Here is an 18,068-nt window from a genome sequence, read left to right as displayed (position 1 = left end):
AGGGTAGCCCAATTCGTCTGGCCGTTCAGGGCAGAGCTCATGACAACCTCCAGAATTCACAGGATCCATAAACCCAAACAAATGGATGACAGCCACAATAGGAATGACTATTTTTCTAGCCAGCAGTTTAGATTCTAATCTACATGTTGGAGGCCATCTGTGTCACTGTGTTGAGCTCTATTGTCTTTAGAAATCCATGCAGCCACTTGGCTCCACAATCCTCCTTCTTTCTGCTTTTCTAAAAGAGCTGACGTCACATTTGGTTTATTTTGATGATGTCATCAAGAGAGTTTTGGGTGATCCAACCAAATCCAACCAAAATTTCAGAACAATTCGAGTTTTGATTTGTGAGCTCATTTTTCATCCATGATCAACCTGTATGCTGACAAATGTAAATTAACACTTTATGAATTGCCATATTGGTTTTATTATTATTATCGTTAAACCTTCAGGTGAGTCCCATTGAGATTACAAGATCTCTTGTTTGAGGGAGCCCTGGCCAGGAAGTGATCTCTTGTTTGAGGGAGCCCTGGCCAGGAAGTCAATACAGTTTCAACACAGCAAGCATGCCAACCCCCACAATTCTCTTCTTCTAGTTCTCTTCTAGTTCTCTTTAACTTTGCAGTGTCTGACTGATTATTTGGCTTGGCTGCAATCTAAGAATCAGATAAAAATGGAATGTGAACCAGTCTGATGTGTCTAAAAAATCTGCCTGTGTGAATGAATCTGTATAAGCTACTATTAGTATGTTGGAATTACACAAACAAGGCATTCTTATTTTTAGATATAGGAAACCACGGGAGAACATGCTAACTCCACACAGAAAGGCCTCTTTGATGTGCCCACCTGGGCAGTAGGCATTGAGGACATGGGGATGGGAGCACACCCTCAGCGCCCACAGCGTCCCAGGCAGGAATCGAACCCAGGACCTTCTTGCTGTGAGGCACCATCACTACCACTGTCTGTGCCACCGTGCCCCCCACAAGGCATTCTTATTCCTATATAAATATAATACTCATTTCTGAGGGGTCTGCCTGAATTGTCATTGAACTGTCAAGCAGAATCTGAGTGAGTTTTGGTGGATAGAACGTGCATTTGAGAGAGAAAAAACATCTTAATAGGGACTTTGTAAAAGTGTTGTCTCAGCTCTCAGCTCTCTTTCTCTAAAGCAAATCAGAAGGCTTTACAAGGCTAATGGGATTAGAGTAAGCCATTAGGGGTAGTTAATGGTCTTTCCTAGTGTTGGTTAAGTAACATTGATTAAATGAGCAGCCAGGGGTCACCGGCCGGCAGCTGACACTGGTTTACAACAACAGGTGGTCCCGTGTCGAATTGAAGTTACTCTGCAGTATCTGGGACAGGGACGGGGTGCTGAATTCAACCATCAACTGTATGGATCAGTGCATTCAATGTGACTTGTCGTGTCATATTTTAAAATACATCAATAGTATACAGCTGCACTCTCTCATGTTTTATGGAGCAAAACAAGCATAAAAAGTAACACACTGTGATTGATTGTTTTTATGTTTTTAATTGTGTCCTTTTGTGTAAAAGAAACTTTGTAAAGAAATTATAATACACGCCTAACCTCTGTGTGTGTGTGTGTGTGTGTGTGTGTGTGTGTGTGTGTGTGTGTGTGTGTGTGTGTGTGAGAGAGAGAGAGAGAGAGAGAGAGAGAGAGAGAGAGGAAGAATGAGATTGGGAGAGAGAGAGGAGGGGATGTGTACTGTATAGGAAGGCTTTCTTTTCACTCCACTGACAGACTCTGCATGCAGGAGGAGCTGGATCTTCACTGCCCTGAAACATCAAGAACTCAAGAGGTTGTTCCACTTGTTTTCTTCTTGGTAAGGAATATTGACAGAATAGAACAGATTTGTTTTTGGCTGAACCAGGGAATATAGGTTAGTGAATGGTGAGATATATGCTTGTTATAATATATTATGTTTAGTTTGTTTTTGTTTTTTGAAATGCACAATAAGGTGGTTCAGCATTCAGATTCAAAATCAAAAATTTAATTTAACTTAACTGAGAAGCAATTTGTAGTGTGTGTGTGTGTGTGTGTGTGTGTGTGTGTGTGTGTGTGTGTGTGTGTGTGTGTGTCTGCGTGCGTGGGTGGGGGTGTGTGCGTGTGTGCGTGTGTGTGTGTGTGTGTGTGTGTGTGTGTGTGTGTGTGTGTGTGTGTGTGTGTGTGTGTGTGTGTGTGTGTGTGTGTGTGAGAGAGAGAGAGAGAGAGAGAGAGAGAGAGGAAGAATGAGATTGGGAGAGAGAGAGGAGGGGATGTGTACTGTATAGGAAGGCTTTCTTTTCACTCCACTGACAGACTCTGCATGCAGGAGGAGCTGGATCTTCACTGCCCTGAAACATCAAGAACTCAAGAGGTTGTTCCACTTGTTTTCTTCTTGGTAAGGAATATTGACAGAATAGAACAGATTTGTTTTTGGCTGAACCAGGGAATATAGGTTAGTGAATGGTGAGATATATGCTTGTTATAATATATTATGTTTAGTTTGTTTTTGTTTTTTGAAATGCACAATAAGGTGGTTCAGCATTCAGATTCAAAATCAAAAATTTTATTTAACTTAACTGAGAAGCAATTTGTAGTGTGTGTGTGTGTGTGTGTGTGTGTGTGTGTGTGTGTGTGTGTGTGTGTGTGTGTCTGCGTGCGTGGGTGGGGGTGTGTGCGTGTGTGCGTGTGTGCGTGTGTGTGTGTGTGTGTGTGTGTGTGTGTGTGTGTGTGTGTGTGTGTGTGCGCGCGCGCGTGAGTGGGTGGGTGGGTGTGTGTGTTTACAAACAAGAAGGATATCTGCTCATCATCTGGGCAGTTTGTTGAATATATAGGCCTACAATGAATTATGAAGTTGATATCAGGGCAATATAATTTTGTCTGTTAAATGTCATTATATAATCTGGAAGGTAAATGGAATTCTTCTATAAACGGACAGCTGATGTAGGTCTGTTAGAAAAGCATCAGAAGTATGACTTTAGAGATGTTTTGAAATACATGGCATGTATCATATTGTATTATGTTTTGTCTTAAAGACGAGTGGCCTGTGTGTGTGTGTGTGTGTGTGGACTTACACGACACAGCTAGATGTTTCTCAGACCTCATTCACTCTACTTTGTGCCCAGCCAAAGCTCCTAACAAACAGCTCCTTTACCAGATTAAGCGATTTATCCGGCACGCTGACATGGACGAAATTTAGAGAACGAACAGAGGGTGTTTAACCTCCAGCTAATCTCATCTTTAAGAGAAAAGGAGGAGGGATCAGGCGATTGGATTGCGGCGGCCTAGAGGGGTTAAAAGGGCATTGAGACAAACATGCCAGCGGGATGGTAGATATACTCAAATCAGAATGGAAATGACCTGGTTGGCAGCAGGTTGGCATTATTAAACACAATCTGCCACCAAATTAACCACTTTTGAACAACAGCATCAAACAAATAAGAAGAATTTGGACCAAATTACTGTCTTCTTCTGGTCTGTTCATTAGCCATCTGCTGAGTTAATGAGTTCCTTAATCCAGTACCATAATTGATACCCACTAAATAATTGGAAATCCTATTATACTATTTATAGATCATTTCGGGGAAGATGTGTGCCAAACAATAGCCCTGAACAAACCCTCTCTCAGGAAAATATAGTATTTCACAGAGGGACCGTCTTCTTCATGTATATGCAGGGAGGGAGGCAAGATATGACAACATTAAAAGTCACATTAAGCAGTACAGAATCAAAGAAAGTTAGATTAGAAAAAGGAAGATTCAAGATCCTTTATACTTTGATTTATGTATACAAACATTTCTTACAAGGGAGTTAATTGCAGTTCATATTAAGCGCTGTTTATACAGCACAGAGACAAACATTAGTGAAATACACATTGTATATTTAATAATGTATCACAGTAATGAAGTATTCTGTCTATTCTGTTTCTGTGGTTTTTTGATTATGTTTCTTTTTGGGTATGTCCTTTTGGGTTGTGTTTTGGTGTAGGAGTCGCCTGTGGACAGGTGATTGAAAATTAGCGTTCCGCTATAAACACTGTGTATCTGGTTATTGTGCATGTATGCTACATCTCCAATGCTCTGTGATGTCCATATCAGATAAACTTAACCTAACCTAACCTAGCTCATGTCCACAGTGGGTGCAACAGATGTACTGTACTGCATATCACATTCAGTGTCCACTAACAGCATTACTAATCATATGTCCTTGGAAGGGATGGATCCCAAATGAATTAAATGGATTGGCACCGGCACACAGAACGTCCTCAATTGGATTACATGATCCAATCTAACAACACAGTCATTTTTAGATGCCATATTGACATCAACATCTCTGACGAATCTCGCATGTATTATTCAGTTTAATTTATTATTATTCATATTTAATCTAAATAAATAAATAAATAAATAAATAAATAAATAAATAAATAAACAAACAAACAAACAAACAAACAAACAAACAAACAAACAAACAGAGGGAAAAGATAGCCTATGGAAGAAAATGTGAGGTAGTAGAAAAAGGGGTAACAACATATATTTTTGTGAATATTCCCAGAAATAGTTTGATATTGTTTCTGTTTCTTCCTTGACTGAAGGCTGATCCTTAATCAGGTGACAGAAGACTTGGCATCAAGTGAATTGGACCACGCCACTTTGGTCCAGCATGTTTGCAGCTTCCGCAGCTCTTCAGCCAACCTCACTGAGCCCAGAGACAAACCCACTGATGCCAGTCCCCCAAGGTCCAAAAAGGACTTCCCAGTCAGGTACAGTATTATAGCGACTCTTCTGGTCCTCCATATAGTATACACCTACATGCTCAGTTTTTGACATTATAGTTTTTGACATTTGAACTTTGACCCTCCTCTCTCTAAGTGCCCCTTTTCAATACACTTCACTATCATTAATATGAAACCGCGACATGTTTTTATTACAACATACTAATAATACTACTACATCCTATCATTCTGTTAGAGTTGCAATATTTGACAGTAAAATTAAGTGAGCTTTATTCTTCCTAAATGAATAGAGTAGTAGTAATAGAGTATAATGTCTGTGATCTTACACTCTAGAGTACAACATCCTGCATCCTTAGGACCTGACAGCACATGTGCCTGCCTCTCAGCAGTGCAGTTCCTGCCTTCACAGCCAGGTCCATCAGCACCAGCAAACGTGTCAGCACACTCACCAGGTCCATCAGCACCAACACACGTGTCAGCACACTCACCAGGTCCATCAGCACCAACACACGTGTCAGCACACTCACCAGCACTCCTTCACTCCCATGCTTCACCATTCCTCTGTCATCTTCCCTGCTCCGTCTAGAATGGGGACCCAGGACAGTCATGTAAGGAGATGTGCTCTTGTAGTATTGTCTTTTCTTCACTTGACCGATTCCCAACTAAAGTAATTTAGTACTTCTCACACAAACCATAAGCCACCCTTTATCTCTACTTATTCATATTTCTAGAAATGTCTTTCTTAATTCCCTTTTATTTTTATTTTTTTTGCCACATCACCACTAAGCATAATTTTCAAATTCATGCCCTTTCACCTCACACAGCTCTTCCAGGCCCTATCCAGAGGAACACCATCAAAGCTGGCCTCCTTCACCCCCTTCACAGCCTTCCACAACACCTCGCAGCAGGGAGCTTTCCGGCCAAAGGTGTGTCCACGTCATGACTCCCCAAACAAAAATGGACATGCCTATAGATTTGTAGCATACAATCGGATTGAAAAAATATGTTCTTGCCCGTTGCCTGTTATAGTTCAAAGTTCAGTCATACTGTGAGAGGAGAAAATAGTTTACTTTAGTGAATTGGTTCTTTTACTTTTTGGTGCAATCTTTTGACATTGTTTCTTCTTCTCAGAAACGAGGGAAGTGGGGTGCAAAGCATGTCTGCATTGCATGGCAGATCTATTACCATAAGCAAGTTCAGGTAACCATTAAATGGATCAAACGTCTTGTCACATAAGCTAGAGTGCATTCAGGAAGTATTCAACCATGACCTTTTCCACATTTTGTGGTGTTACAGCCTGAATTCAGAATGTATTGAATAAGGACATTTGTCTCACAATAATACAAAATGTCAAAATTGAGTTTTTACAAATTAATTGAAAATGAAAAGCTGAAATGTTCTGAGTCAATAGGCTACTAAGCAGCTTTGCAGTGATGCTCACAATGAGTGCACCTCTGGCAAATCCAACTCACTGAACAGGTTTTTAGAACAAAACACATGTCTACGTAAATTCTCAGATTATAGTCCATGTCAGAGCAGAAACCACAAAAATGTAATCAATTTTGAATTCTGCACAACCATAAAATGCAAACCAAGAGGTTTGAATACCCTGTAGTTACCTATTACAGTAGAAGGATTTGATGGCATCATGTTGTTAGGACGCACATTGTACTTGTGGGGTGCATCTTTCTGTAGCTACTTCAATCAATCAATCAATCAATCAATCAATCAATCAATCAATCAATCAATCAATCAATCAATCAATCAATCAATCACATAATCACTAATGCATGTGAGAATTGTTTCAATTGTTGGGTCTGAAATAAAGAGCCTGGGCCCAGTTGCACAAAGCACCTTAGGTTAAGATTTCCCTTAGGGTCCGAGTTAAGGTGTCCATAAAATAGAATCGGCTGCACAAAACACCCTTAAATCTTGTGCTTATGTTTTCCTTAAAATGTTTAACCTTATGGAGAAGATTTAAGGGTGTTTTGTGAAGCCAATTCTATTTTATGGACACCTTAACTCTGACTCTAAGGGGAATCTTAACTTAAGGTGCTTTGTGCAACTGGGCCCTGGTCTTCTACCTGCTCTATTTGTAAAGCACCTTGCGATAACTCTTGTTATGATTTGCCGCTATATAAATGTAAAATTGATTGAAGTGATTGATAGCTTTGTAGCTACCTGGCTCCAAAAATGCTGCTTTTGCTGCATCCCGAAACAGAACATCCAGATGAAAGTGAACAAAGAACTGGCACCCGAGTTTCCATCTGCCACATTCCCAACCAACTCAACACTACAACAGAAGGAATTAGTCCAACCCTGCTGCAGCCCCAATCTAGGTGAGTTCAAGGACAACAATAAAATACCTTTAGCCGCCACAGTATTAGAAGACAGTAAAGTGAATCAAACTGATCTTAATGCTTCTCACTTTTTAGAATCTCCGCGTGGACAGTCTCCATACGGACATGTAGAAATAAACATTGCAGACATGAGAGGAGGAGCAACAGCAGCGGAAGATATAAACCACTTCATCAAAAGCCATTCTCCTGATCAGCATTCCTCATCATCACCAGCGCCTAACCACAGCCTTTCAGCAAAGAGGGAGAAACCTGACTGGGAGGAGGTTCACAGGCTGAACCCATCATGGGACAGAAGGGAACGGAAAATGAATGAAACAGAGAAGCGAGGCCACCGGTTGGATGCTTCCCTCAAGGCTTTACCTCTTACGGATAAGTCATTGCATCAGACTCCTGAACTTGACGGCAGACATGCCAGCAGCCGCAGCTGGGAGTCAGGTGACAGGAAAAGACGGCTTGAATGTAGGAGCCTCGTAAAGGTCAAGAGGGTCAAGCAAGAAGAGGGGGCCGATGACTCCAAGAGTACGCCACCTCGTCGAGCATCAAGCAAGCCATCTCCATCCAATAAGACTCGCACTTCGTTTTCAGATCCATCCTCGAACATCACACCAGTGTGGCATATTACCAAAGGGGATGCTATACCTGCTCTGTACTCCATTGGCAGTAGTGTGGCCAGGACATACGACGCCACTCGTGCGGGGCTCATCTCCTACCCGGGAGCTGCCAAGTATCCTCACGCAGTTCCTTCACGTGAGACATTGTGGGATGGACGTAAGAGCATGGACCTCCCCTCTAGCCAAGGCCATCTTATCAGAGGGTGCTTCCTAAATAGCTGTGAAGCGATCAGGATGCCTGAGGCAGCATGGAGGTACAAAGACAGAGAGGCGTTTGGCGGCCTTCACTTGCCTCTCGCTTTGCTGCAGCAGCAGCAGGACACCTGCTGTGGAGGGAGAGGGTTTCTGCACTCACTTCATGAGAACTACTATCCTCACTCTGGCCAACCTCATCCCTGCCATTCTGTTGCCATGGGTCACCTCCAGGCTGGCTTTCTGACCACTGGCTGCTGCCCAGGGCTCCATCTCTCCACATTCAGCCTTACACAAGAGAGAGAGGCTACTTCCACACGATTGGCCCATTTGTGTTCATGAGGACACTGGTCACTCTTGTATGTGTATTGTCCTTCCACGCTCTTTGGTTTTAGCTCAGACACAGCCTTCTTCGGCTGTCATTTTGGGGTTCAACTGCTCCACAGCGCCGCCGCCGGAAGTATCGGTTCTTATAATATAATAATAATATTTTGTAGACATTACCTCCTGTCTACATTGCACTTCTATTGAATTGAAAATAAATCTAAAATTCAATATCAAAAAGTACATTTATTTGCATTCATTTGATTCCCAATCATGACACACTGGTAAGAATTATTAATATCGAATTAAAAATGCTTTGAAATGCAAAATAATGGCATTTTAAACATGTGATACAAAGATGCGATTAACTACAGTTAATCGCGATTAAGAAAATTAATCGTTTGACAGCCTTAGTTATTATAAAGTGTTACCTTTATCTCTAGTCTAGAACATCTACTTTCCTGTTTCAGAATCAGAATCAGAAAGACTGTAATGATCCCCGGGGGGAAATTGGGACAGGTTACAGTAGCTCGCTCACAGAACACAACATAGCATAAAATAAACAGTAGTAAGATGCGATAGTAAGCAAAAATAAGTAGAATATGTCTAAAGTAAGCAAAATAAGTAAAGTATACATTATATGACAATTACCGTTATTGCACACTGGACTTATATTAAGTCGGCTTGCCCTTTACGTTACACGTGGCTCAGCCAGGCAGTTAACCTATAGGCTGGCTCAGTCTCAGGGAGACTGAGCGTCTCCGAGGTGCTCTTTTAAGAGAGGCATTAAATAGACCGATGGCTACAGGCAGGAATGATTTCCTGTGCCTCTCCGTAATGCATCTAGGTGGAATCAGTCTCTCATTGAACGTGCTCCTGTTTGACTAGCACGCCGTGGAGTGGGTGCGAGTCATTGCTCATGATGGAGCGTAGCCTGGACAACGTTCTCTTCTCCGACACCGCAGTCAGAGAGCCCAGATCCAGCCCCACAATGTTTGTTTGTTGCATGAGGGTCCTGAACTTTGACAGTGTTGATTCCTCAGTGGATAGGTATTACAATGACAGGATTCCATTTTTAAAACTGGTTACATGCCCAGATATATTAAGATGCATGACAAAACAGTGTGTTTAACAAAAACATTTAATATCATAACTACCAAACTATGATGGCATGGACACACAGAACAATCCATGGAATGGGAGTTGGTTGAGTGGTATTAATGTTCATGTTTGAAAATATCAAAATAGGACGCATGCACATCCACACTCATTGGTGCAGAGCCAAACTGTACATGTGTTTCTTACAGCAGTCTAGTGAAGAAAAAGGTTTCACAAGTCAATTGACTTGCGAGCCCTTTTTCTTCACATTTGAAAAATAAAAATGCTTTGAAATGCAAACCTAAAACCTGAATGCTGCCATTATTTACAATAACATTCTGGGAATGTGGCAATCTTAATATTAAACCAAGAATAGCTTTTTCTGAGGAGCAAAATTGTATATCTTCTACAACACTGTACATGGACTGATTTTTGCATTGAAAACCTGAAATTATTTCAATGCTGCTTGGAAATTGTTTTTTATTGTAGCCTTGAAATATAACTCAATGCCATTTGACACTATGTAGGCCATCCTCATGGTAATTCTCAGAAAATTAAGATCACAAATGTAAGAAAGAATATTTGACAAATGTGCTCCATTGGTGCTATTTCAATCATCACATTTACGCTTAGCTTTGTCGACTACCCGACACGAACACTAATCTGTATTTAAAAGGCGACATCAGCCATCATGAAGCTGCCGCACTAGAGTTACTGAGTCCCGCTATAGTGCAATTGAGGTCTCCAAAACAGCTATAGAGAGACCAGTTTAACTAATGGCTGTACAAATTGAGTGCAATTATTTCAACTCAACATAGCATCACTCTAAAAACAACAATGGAACAAGAGAGGAACAACATTTCTTCTCCTGTAATTGCACGAAGGCTAGCACAGCGCTTACAAACGGCATTTGGGCTCTAACCCATGAGGATGCACGCACGTCCTGATATCGCTGTGTTGGTATTGTTCCCGGACCATAATTTTTCCCTAGTATGGGCCGGGAAGACCACGCCCCAAACTAATTTGATTGGTCGCCGCAACTGCTTCTTCCTGAAAACATGCGGCAAGTAAAAAATATGTGATTAAGATTAGGGTTATCTTATCTAACCATAACCAAACCGTAACCTAATTGTTGTATTTGCCTAAACCTAGTGTCTAAATGTTTTATAAAAATGTGTATGTATGGTTTGACCAGGAATCGAACCCCAGTCCTAAGATTGGAAGGCAAGCACCTTACCCATTAAGCCACAGGACTGAGCACACCCTGAGCTGCATGTTTTTCAAACCCTAACCCTGATCTTAACCACATTTATTTACTTGCCGCATGTTTCCAAGAAGAAGCAGTTGCGGCAACCAATAAAATTAGTTTGGGGGCATAGTCATCCCGGCTCATACTAGGAAAAAAATTATGGTCCGGGAACGATACCAACAAGATGATATCAGGATGTGCGAGGATGCAGGGTGTAGGTCAGATGGAGGATTCACACCACGTCCATGCCGAGGCCCCTAGCAACCTCAGTCAGCGCCTGGACTGCTCCAGATGTCCCACTGGAGCCACACTCCTCCAGAGGTAAACCTCCAGGTTCATCCTCAATGTGAGGGATGTTGCTCATGACACAGTAGACAGGAGAGTCGCTGCCTCTGGGGCTGGGCTGGGAGGAGAGGTCCTCACCTCCAGACAGCTCTGACGAGGAGGAGAAGGATGAAAAGGAAGAGGGCGAGGAGGAGCCCGTGGGAGAGCTGCGGCCACTCTCTGGTCTGGCAGCAGCCCTCTTGGTCCGGCTACTGGTGCTAGGACCTCTCGGGGCCTGCCGCCTCTTAGCCATGTTCTTCATGATCTCCTGGGTCACCTCCACTGTCTCATAGCGCACCATGTTTAGTTTTAGGTAGCCGTCTTCATCCTCTTTGTATCTATGGAGGAAATGTATCAAAACCAAACATTGTATTATACTTGCGTCGCATCAACTCTTTGACAGCTGATGCTTGAAAAGAAAAGTGGATGTAAGAAAAGGTAATTTCAGCGGTAGTTGCCTGTGATGGTATACCTGAAGCGGGAGTGTCCAGAGGGCCATTTCAGCTGGTGCTTCTTGCGCAGGTGAAGAGTGAGAGTATAACACCAGGAGAAGGTCCTATCACAGATGTGACATTTGTATTTGGAGATCATGCCTCCCTGTTGGTGAAAATCATGTAAAAATGTAAGAAACAGAACAGCATTGTAATTGTCACCAAGACCAAAGTACTGGTAATAATTACAGCAGGCTATATGAATGATAAGCTTTATACAACAGTTAGTTCCAGTTGAGTAATTTGATTGGAAAACAGGCCATTCCAAGAGCTGACTTTTTTTTCCTAAGTGTATCACTCTGCTTCACAGACAGGTGTTCTAATATAACCATGATTAGGCTGCATTCATTCAGCATTTTTGTGGTAAAAGGGCTTATGATAAGAAATAAAAAAACAAATTATGACAAGATCATCTGATGTAGCCCAGTAGCTGGCTAGTTCACCAGCAGACAAAGTGTTGTGCAACAAACATATGCTATTCCCAAATGCATATCTACACAAAACTCAAAATCCATTTGCTACAGCGCAAATATCGATACATTTGACCTTAATTATGAAAGGTCGGCAGGAGGACGTAACCTGACATTGCCAGATGGGGGTGGTATTGTTTTCACAAACCAAACGTGGGATTTTAGATCTCACGAGAGAATCCAGCTTGCTTGCAAGGTTCATATAAGGAGGACGACGATTGGGAAGAAAGTAAGCTGAATTTGTCTGTGCAAACCTCAAAGGAGTTAGCTAGCCTGCAGTCGGAAGACAGTTTGCCGGTTGCATGGCAACACTTGGTAGTGAAACCCAAAAGGAGACAAATAAAAAACAAACATCATCTGTTGTCTCAAATTACCATTCCTTGATGAATAGTTGTGTTTATTGTAATAGTAGTGCTCGGTGTTTGGTGAAATGTGATGCTGACAAACCTCATGTACTCTCTTGTAATGTTGGTTCATGGTGTGGGCCATGCGAGAGGAATAATCACAGCCCTCCACTGTGCAGTGGTAGGCAGCCCCCTCATTGTGGGTCTCCATGTGTTTCCGTAGATCATGTTGGTTTTTAAAGCTGAAGTTCACAGATATGCAGAGCAAAGTGCAAGAAACTTATTTCATATAGCTGAAAATATTTGAATTCAATCATTGCAGTACACGACAGTAGATGAGACATTAAAAATGTCAAAGTCCTGAATATTTTTTTTCCTGAAAGGTTGCTCCTTTGAGACATAATCCAACATATATAAGGAGAAAGAAAAACTCCCCCTCAAAGGTTGTATTTTGGCACTATGAAGCAACTTTTTCTTTTTGAGCAAAAAGAGACTTGAGTTTGCCATATTGACACTCATTATGAATGCTTTTATGGATTTTTAACAATTAAGATACATTTTCAGCAGGGGTGTAGTAATAAATACAGAAGTGGGTAAACTATCCAAGGTGAGTAGTTTACCCACTTTGTTTCCACTCATTGATTGATGCAGTTGATCTGAGAATAGGCATAATTGAAGCTTATGACATGCCTATGACATCATCAGGGCAATCTCTGTCCGTTTGTTTCAATTTCTGTCCCACTGATGATGTTATAGTGATGTCATAAGAGAGAATTTTATCCTATGACATCACTATGACATCATCAGTGGGACAAAAATTGAAACAAACGGACAGAGATTGCCCACTTGCCCCTTTTATATACTGTATATAGATTATTCTGCTTGAGGAAACTTCAGTAGGGTAAATGCTTGTCACTACGGGGGCTTGAACACAGGTCTTCCAACTGAAGGAAATGCCCCAACTCACAAGCAACCCTGCTGCCTCAGGTACAGTTGCAAATTCTATTTAATCGGCTGTTTTGGAGGTCTACCTGCTCTCACAGAAGTCACATGGGAAGGGCCGCTCGTCACAGTGACGGAACTTGATGTGGATCTTCAGAGTTGCCAAAGTGGTGCAGGTCATGTCACAGAAAGGACACTTGATATGATTCACTGGAAGTGAATGAAAAGATAACATGTGATTTACTCTATGAAAGTCATACATATAATAGATAAGATGCACCAATCATAATCAGCCAATAGACGTTCTAATGCCAAATGGTCATCGGTGATGATCGTCTTTGCACCTTTTCATCTGCCTGATCACATTATAGGCAGCCTTCAATCATTATTTATTATAATGTGCCATTTGATAGTAACTGAATGCAGTCTTTTTTATTTTTGTAATAGAGAACATGCGCATCTGTCTTCATTCACTATTTTAAACTGTTAATTTAAACACTGACAGCTCACATATATTCATTTCTGACACTGTGTTCATAGCCTATGTGAGGATATGATTTTGCTAAGGTTTTGAACTGCAGGTTAGACCTGCAATGTAGGCCTAACAGTACAATTTGTTACACACAGTGATGTATTGAAAATGTGCCGTTTATGCTTGCTGTCCACTAACAGTATGTAATATACTGTAGGTGTAAAGTCCAGTTAAAACGCTAAATTTCGATTGGTGGTCAGAAATTAGCTGGTCACACTGTTACAAAAAACCTGGCCAGTGCATCCGTAAGAACTACAATGTCAACAATTTAAGGTTAGAGTTGTAGAAATCCATTACCATGCTGTCGCACGTGATCCCTCAAAAGCCTCTGATTGGCAAAACCTTTGCCACAATGCTCACATACCAAGGACACTGTTGGAATGAGACAAGTAAATTATATGAATTCAAACCGCAATCAACATTATTCAATACATTTAACACAAGTGAGTCCTAGGAAAGCGATGCCAACCCAAGCAGCCTTGTTCTCACCCTCTGGCTCAGCCTGCCTGTGGAGGTGGTCGAAAAACTTTGTGTTGCTGGAGAACATGCAGCCGCACGTCGGACAAGCTACAACTCTCTCCTGAGTGTGACTCCGCAGGTGTTCTCTCAAACGGTACTTGATCTTGAAGTAGGCGTCACAATCTACAATGGAGACATCAAGAGAACAGCAGGACTAAAAGTCAGTCAACCGGCTTAGACCACACTATGCCAAAGTGAGTGAAGCAGCAGGACTAACAGTACAGTCTCTCATCTTCATGGCCATTTAAAAACCTCTTCCTGCTCAGTCATACCTCTCCAACGGCAGAAGAGAGCCTGCTGCTGAGGTGAGAGAGGCTGCTGCTCGGTGCACTGAACATGATTGTCCACATGTCGGTAAAACCACTCTGGATTGTTAAAGGTACTCTGTACAAAGACAAAAAAGTAAACAATATTCCATAAAAGATATGGCGATGCTAATAGCAATCATTTGACCTGCAATGAAGTCTGTTTCATTATAAGTGTGTGTCATAATATTACGAGACTACTGTATCACAGAACTTCACTTGGATTAGGTTTGACAGTATACATACATCACAGTGCTCCCACTGGCAAACAAGTCCCTCGGAACCTTCGGAAACCAAGTAGTTCATGTGCAGGTCCTGGTTGTCCTGGTTGCAGCTGGGGAGGTTTGGGTGGGACTTGAGCAGCTGCGTCCCGATGAACTTGAGCTTGCCATGGTAGTTGTGGAAGTGGGCATGGGCCTCCAGCTCCGTGGGGCTGCCCATGGCCAGAAATTCACATCCCTCCCAGAGACAGGCATAGTCATCTAAACCAGGAAGAAAAAATACTTACTGTGACGAAGAGAGGAGGGATATTAGAGATACTAGGAGTCGAGATATTTGGTTGATGGGCAAAGCAGTCATAGAGCTTGGGTGAACTGACAGACATGCTCCCAAGAGAAGTGACATGGCATACATGACATACAGGCATCCTCCTCACCCACCAAGTTCCTCCATGGCATCTCTGTCTCCCAAGTGGTCCTTTAGGTGCAGTGACATATGATCGCTCAGCTCCTCCATGGAGCGGCCCTTGAAGTTGCATGATGCCCACTCGCACAACACCACCAAGTCATCAAGTTTCCTCTTCTTTGCCATGACAGCAGAGACCGTGCGGTTAGACGTTACCGCTCACACCTCAGCCTTGCCACCTAGCTAGACATAAAACACTAGTTAAGGGTAACCCTCAGGCTCTTCTATGTTGCATCTCAAGACTACACGTAAGAGCCCTCGTTTCACCCAGCCAAAATTCGAAGCAACTAGGCTTCCGATATAATAAGGTTGCCCCATGCGACCCTACCTGTAACGTCAACGTGCAGAAATAAGGTGAGTTTAATGCCCGACACAGATTCCCTAACAAATTTTGGCTGGGTGAAACGAGGGCTCTTACTTGTGTAGTCTGAGACACAACATAGAAGAGCCTGAGGGTTAAGTTAAGGGGAAAACATTGCAGTAGAAATAATAGAACCCACACACACTTGTATGCTCCAAAGAATACTGTACTTGTCTTAAGACAATGGCTGTAATGACAGTCTTGACAATGTCTTAAGTAAAGTATTCTTTGGAGCATACAAGTGTGTGCGGGTTCTATTATTTCTACCGCAATTTATATCACCCCTGAGTCAAAGTGATGTGCGTATTTTTTTCATTTTTTTAAGGAAAACAATAAAATAAAAAAACACCACCTCATCCTCATCATCACCACTGAGGATGACCATGATGATGACTATCAGAAATAAGGTGCCATCATCATCATCGTCAACAACAACAAAGAATGTTTGCTGTCTTGGTTTCTCCAAACGTGAAGGTGAAGCATGTTTTGTTTGTTTACGCTAGTTTCTTTATTCGCTAACGCTAAATATAACGTTACGGCATGGTAATTATTTACCAAGCTGTAACGTTACATTTACGCTAATAGGGAAAATTAATGAAGCCAGTGCGTGCCCAGAAGAGGTTAGCTTTAGCTTGAGCTACGTTAATCTGTCAAAGGTTTCCACACTTTCTCTCAATCTGAAAAATTCGTTTCAACATGGTTTCAACTTACTTGGGAGGGGTTTGTAGGCATTGTGGACAATCGCGGGACACGCACATTTTTAAGTTGGAGACGGTCTCTTCTTGCTGGCAAGTTATAGCACTTTCTAGTCTACTTTGACAAGCAGCTGCTTTCTTCTTCTGTTGTTGCTGCTGCTTCTTCTTCTTCTTTTTAGAGTTATTGGCGGTCGGCAAACAAACGAATTGGTACATTACCGCCACCAACTGGTATGGAGTGTGGATCAGAATCATAGCATCAGAATCTAGCACTTTTTTTTTTTATATATAATTAAAATCCCTAGTATCCTTGCAAGCCAGCTGGATTCTCGCGGATCAGGTAAAATCCCTAGAGCTAATAAAAGGAATAAAAGCACATAATGTAGTACAGTCTAGTACAGACCTGTGCATTATTATGCAGCCTGGGGGCCAGAAGTGGCCCTCATGAAACTTATGAGCACATGTATGTAAGTGTGCACACGCAATGTTTTTTTTAATTTAGCCTGCATGAACCTAGCTGAAAGATGTGCTATCAGGGATACTCAACTTGCTTAACTTGCTTTGCCCGGGGGCCACTATCATTTCGTGAAATGAGGAGTTTAGTCTGACAATGTTGTGCACACCGGATAGATAGTTAGGTTAAGTTTGTTAAGTTAAGTACATAGGCTACATAAGTGCATGGGTAGCGAGCAGATGGCGGTATTTGACAATTTAGCTGGAGCTCAAACTTTATTTCATGTTAGTTTTTATTGCAATGATTAGAAAATGGCCAGGGGCCACTCACACATAGGCCTACATTAAGGTATATTTATTATGCGATGTGTTTCCATGTACCGTTAGAGGGCGCTATCTATTTACGTGTATTGATTCGATTGACTCCCTCCCCCTGTAATAACATTCTGCAAATTTCCCCTCTCATTCTGAGCCTACTGTTCATTAATCACACCTCCCTATGTTTCCTATATATTATAATGTTTTACCTCCTCAAACTAGTCTGACTCACCTGGTCAAACCTAGTTTGCCATACATTATGAGTCAGACTAGGTTTATGAGTCACAGGAAGTGTAAACACGATCAGAACTTGATTGTGTTTGTTTGTCTCTGACTATCTCTTCTACATAAGGTGAATAAAGGTGTCTGTTAATCTGAAGTGGACAGGACAACACACAAGTGAAAAGAGTAGTGATTAAACATTGTGCGCTGATTTCAACAATGTTGTTTATGTTGTGGTGGGTGTACATGTAATAGTTTGATCCCAATGTGAATGTATCTATTCGCTCAGGAAGAGACATCTGAGAGGTGTCTTTAAAAGAAAAACTTCGCCTGACTGGTAAAGACTCATACTGGAACCCTCTGCCATCAATCCTGCTCTACTGTTGATTGGATGATCAGTTACATTTACGTTCCAGCTGTCCACGTCTAGATGCTTCTATAGACCTGAGGCCCTCTCTTGTTTGTGTGCTAATAAACCACACCACCAAAAGAGATAAACAGGAACCAGAATCAGAATCAGAATCAGCTTTATTGGCCAAACGAGGACAGCGATCAAAGGCATATTAAGCAAGTTAGCTGCTATTTACATTATGTGTGATGTAGAGTGACCGCTATAAATATGTATAACCTTCTCTATAGTTAGCCTGGCCTAGCCAGTGACTCCTAGGAATAGACTACGTGACAACCAGGAATAGATTGGTGACCACTGGAGAGACAGTTGACAGCCGGAATGTAGACGGCACCCGGGAGCAGTATGGGTTAGCGCCCCAGCCTGTGTCTTCCGTGAGGAAGAAGCCCAACAAATCCATGAGAGGCCTTTTAGGAGGGCCATTCA

General features: G+C 42.0%; 1 protein-coding gene across 3 annotated transcripts; it reads right to left on the bottom strand.

The window, feature by feature from the left end:
- Positions 1-8,744: 8,744 nt before the first annotated feature.
- Positions 8,745-16,376, bottom strand: LOC310776231 (histone H4 transcription factor). 3 transcript variants are annotated; one of them, XM_083636430.1, is made up of 11 exons: positions 16,257-16,376; positions 15,160-15,363; positions 14,747-14,982; positions 14,468-14,579; positions 14,166-14,318; positions 13,974-14,048; positions 13,234-13,354; positions 12,306-12,444; positions 12,113-12,169; positions 11,370-11,494; positions 8,745-11,235 (listed from the first exon to the last, which is right to left on the bottom strand). In XM_083636430.1, exons 2-11 carry the CDS (start codon positions 15,308-15,310, stop codon positions 10,806-10,808), a joined length of 1,599 nt encoding a protein of 532 aa, XP_083492556.1. In that variant the 5' UTR covers positions 15,311-15,363; positions 16,257-16,376; the 3' UTR covers positions 8,745-10,805. The 3 variants fall into 3 exon arrangements, with proteins under 3 accessions (XP_083492556.1, XP_083492555.1, XP_083492557.1); XM_083636429.1 differs by having other exon boundaries at positions 15,160-15,367; positions 16,257-16,375; XM_083636431.1 differs by lacking the exon at positions 12,113-12,169 and having other exon boundaries at positions 15,160-15,367; positions 16,257-16,375.
- Between the last annotated feature and the right edge of the window lie 1,692 nt (positions 16,377-18,068).

Source organism: Poromitra crassiceps (genome assembly GCF_964638095.1).
Source record: "Poromitra crassiceps genome assembly, chromosome: 5".
Classification (NCBI taxonomy): domain Eukaryota; kingdom Metazoa; phylum Chordata; class Actinopteri; order Beryciformes; family Melamphaidae; genus Poromitra; species Poromitra crassiceps.
This window is presented reverse-complemented; position numbering and strand designations above follow the sequence as displayed.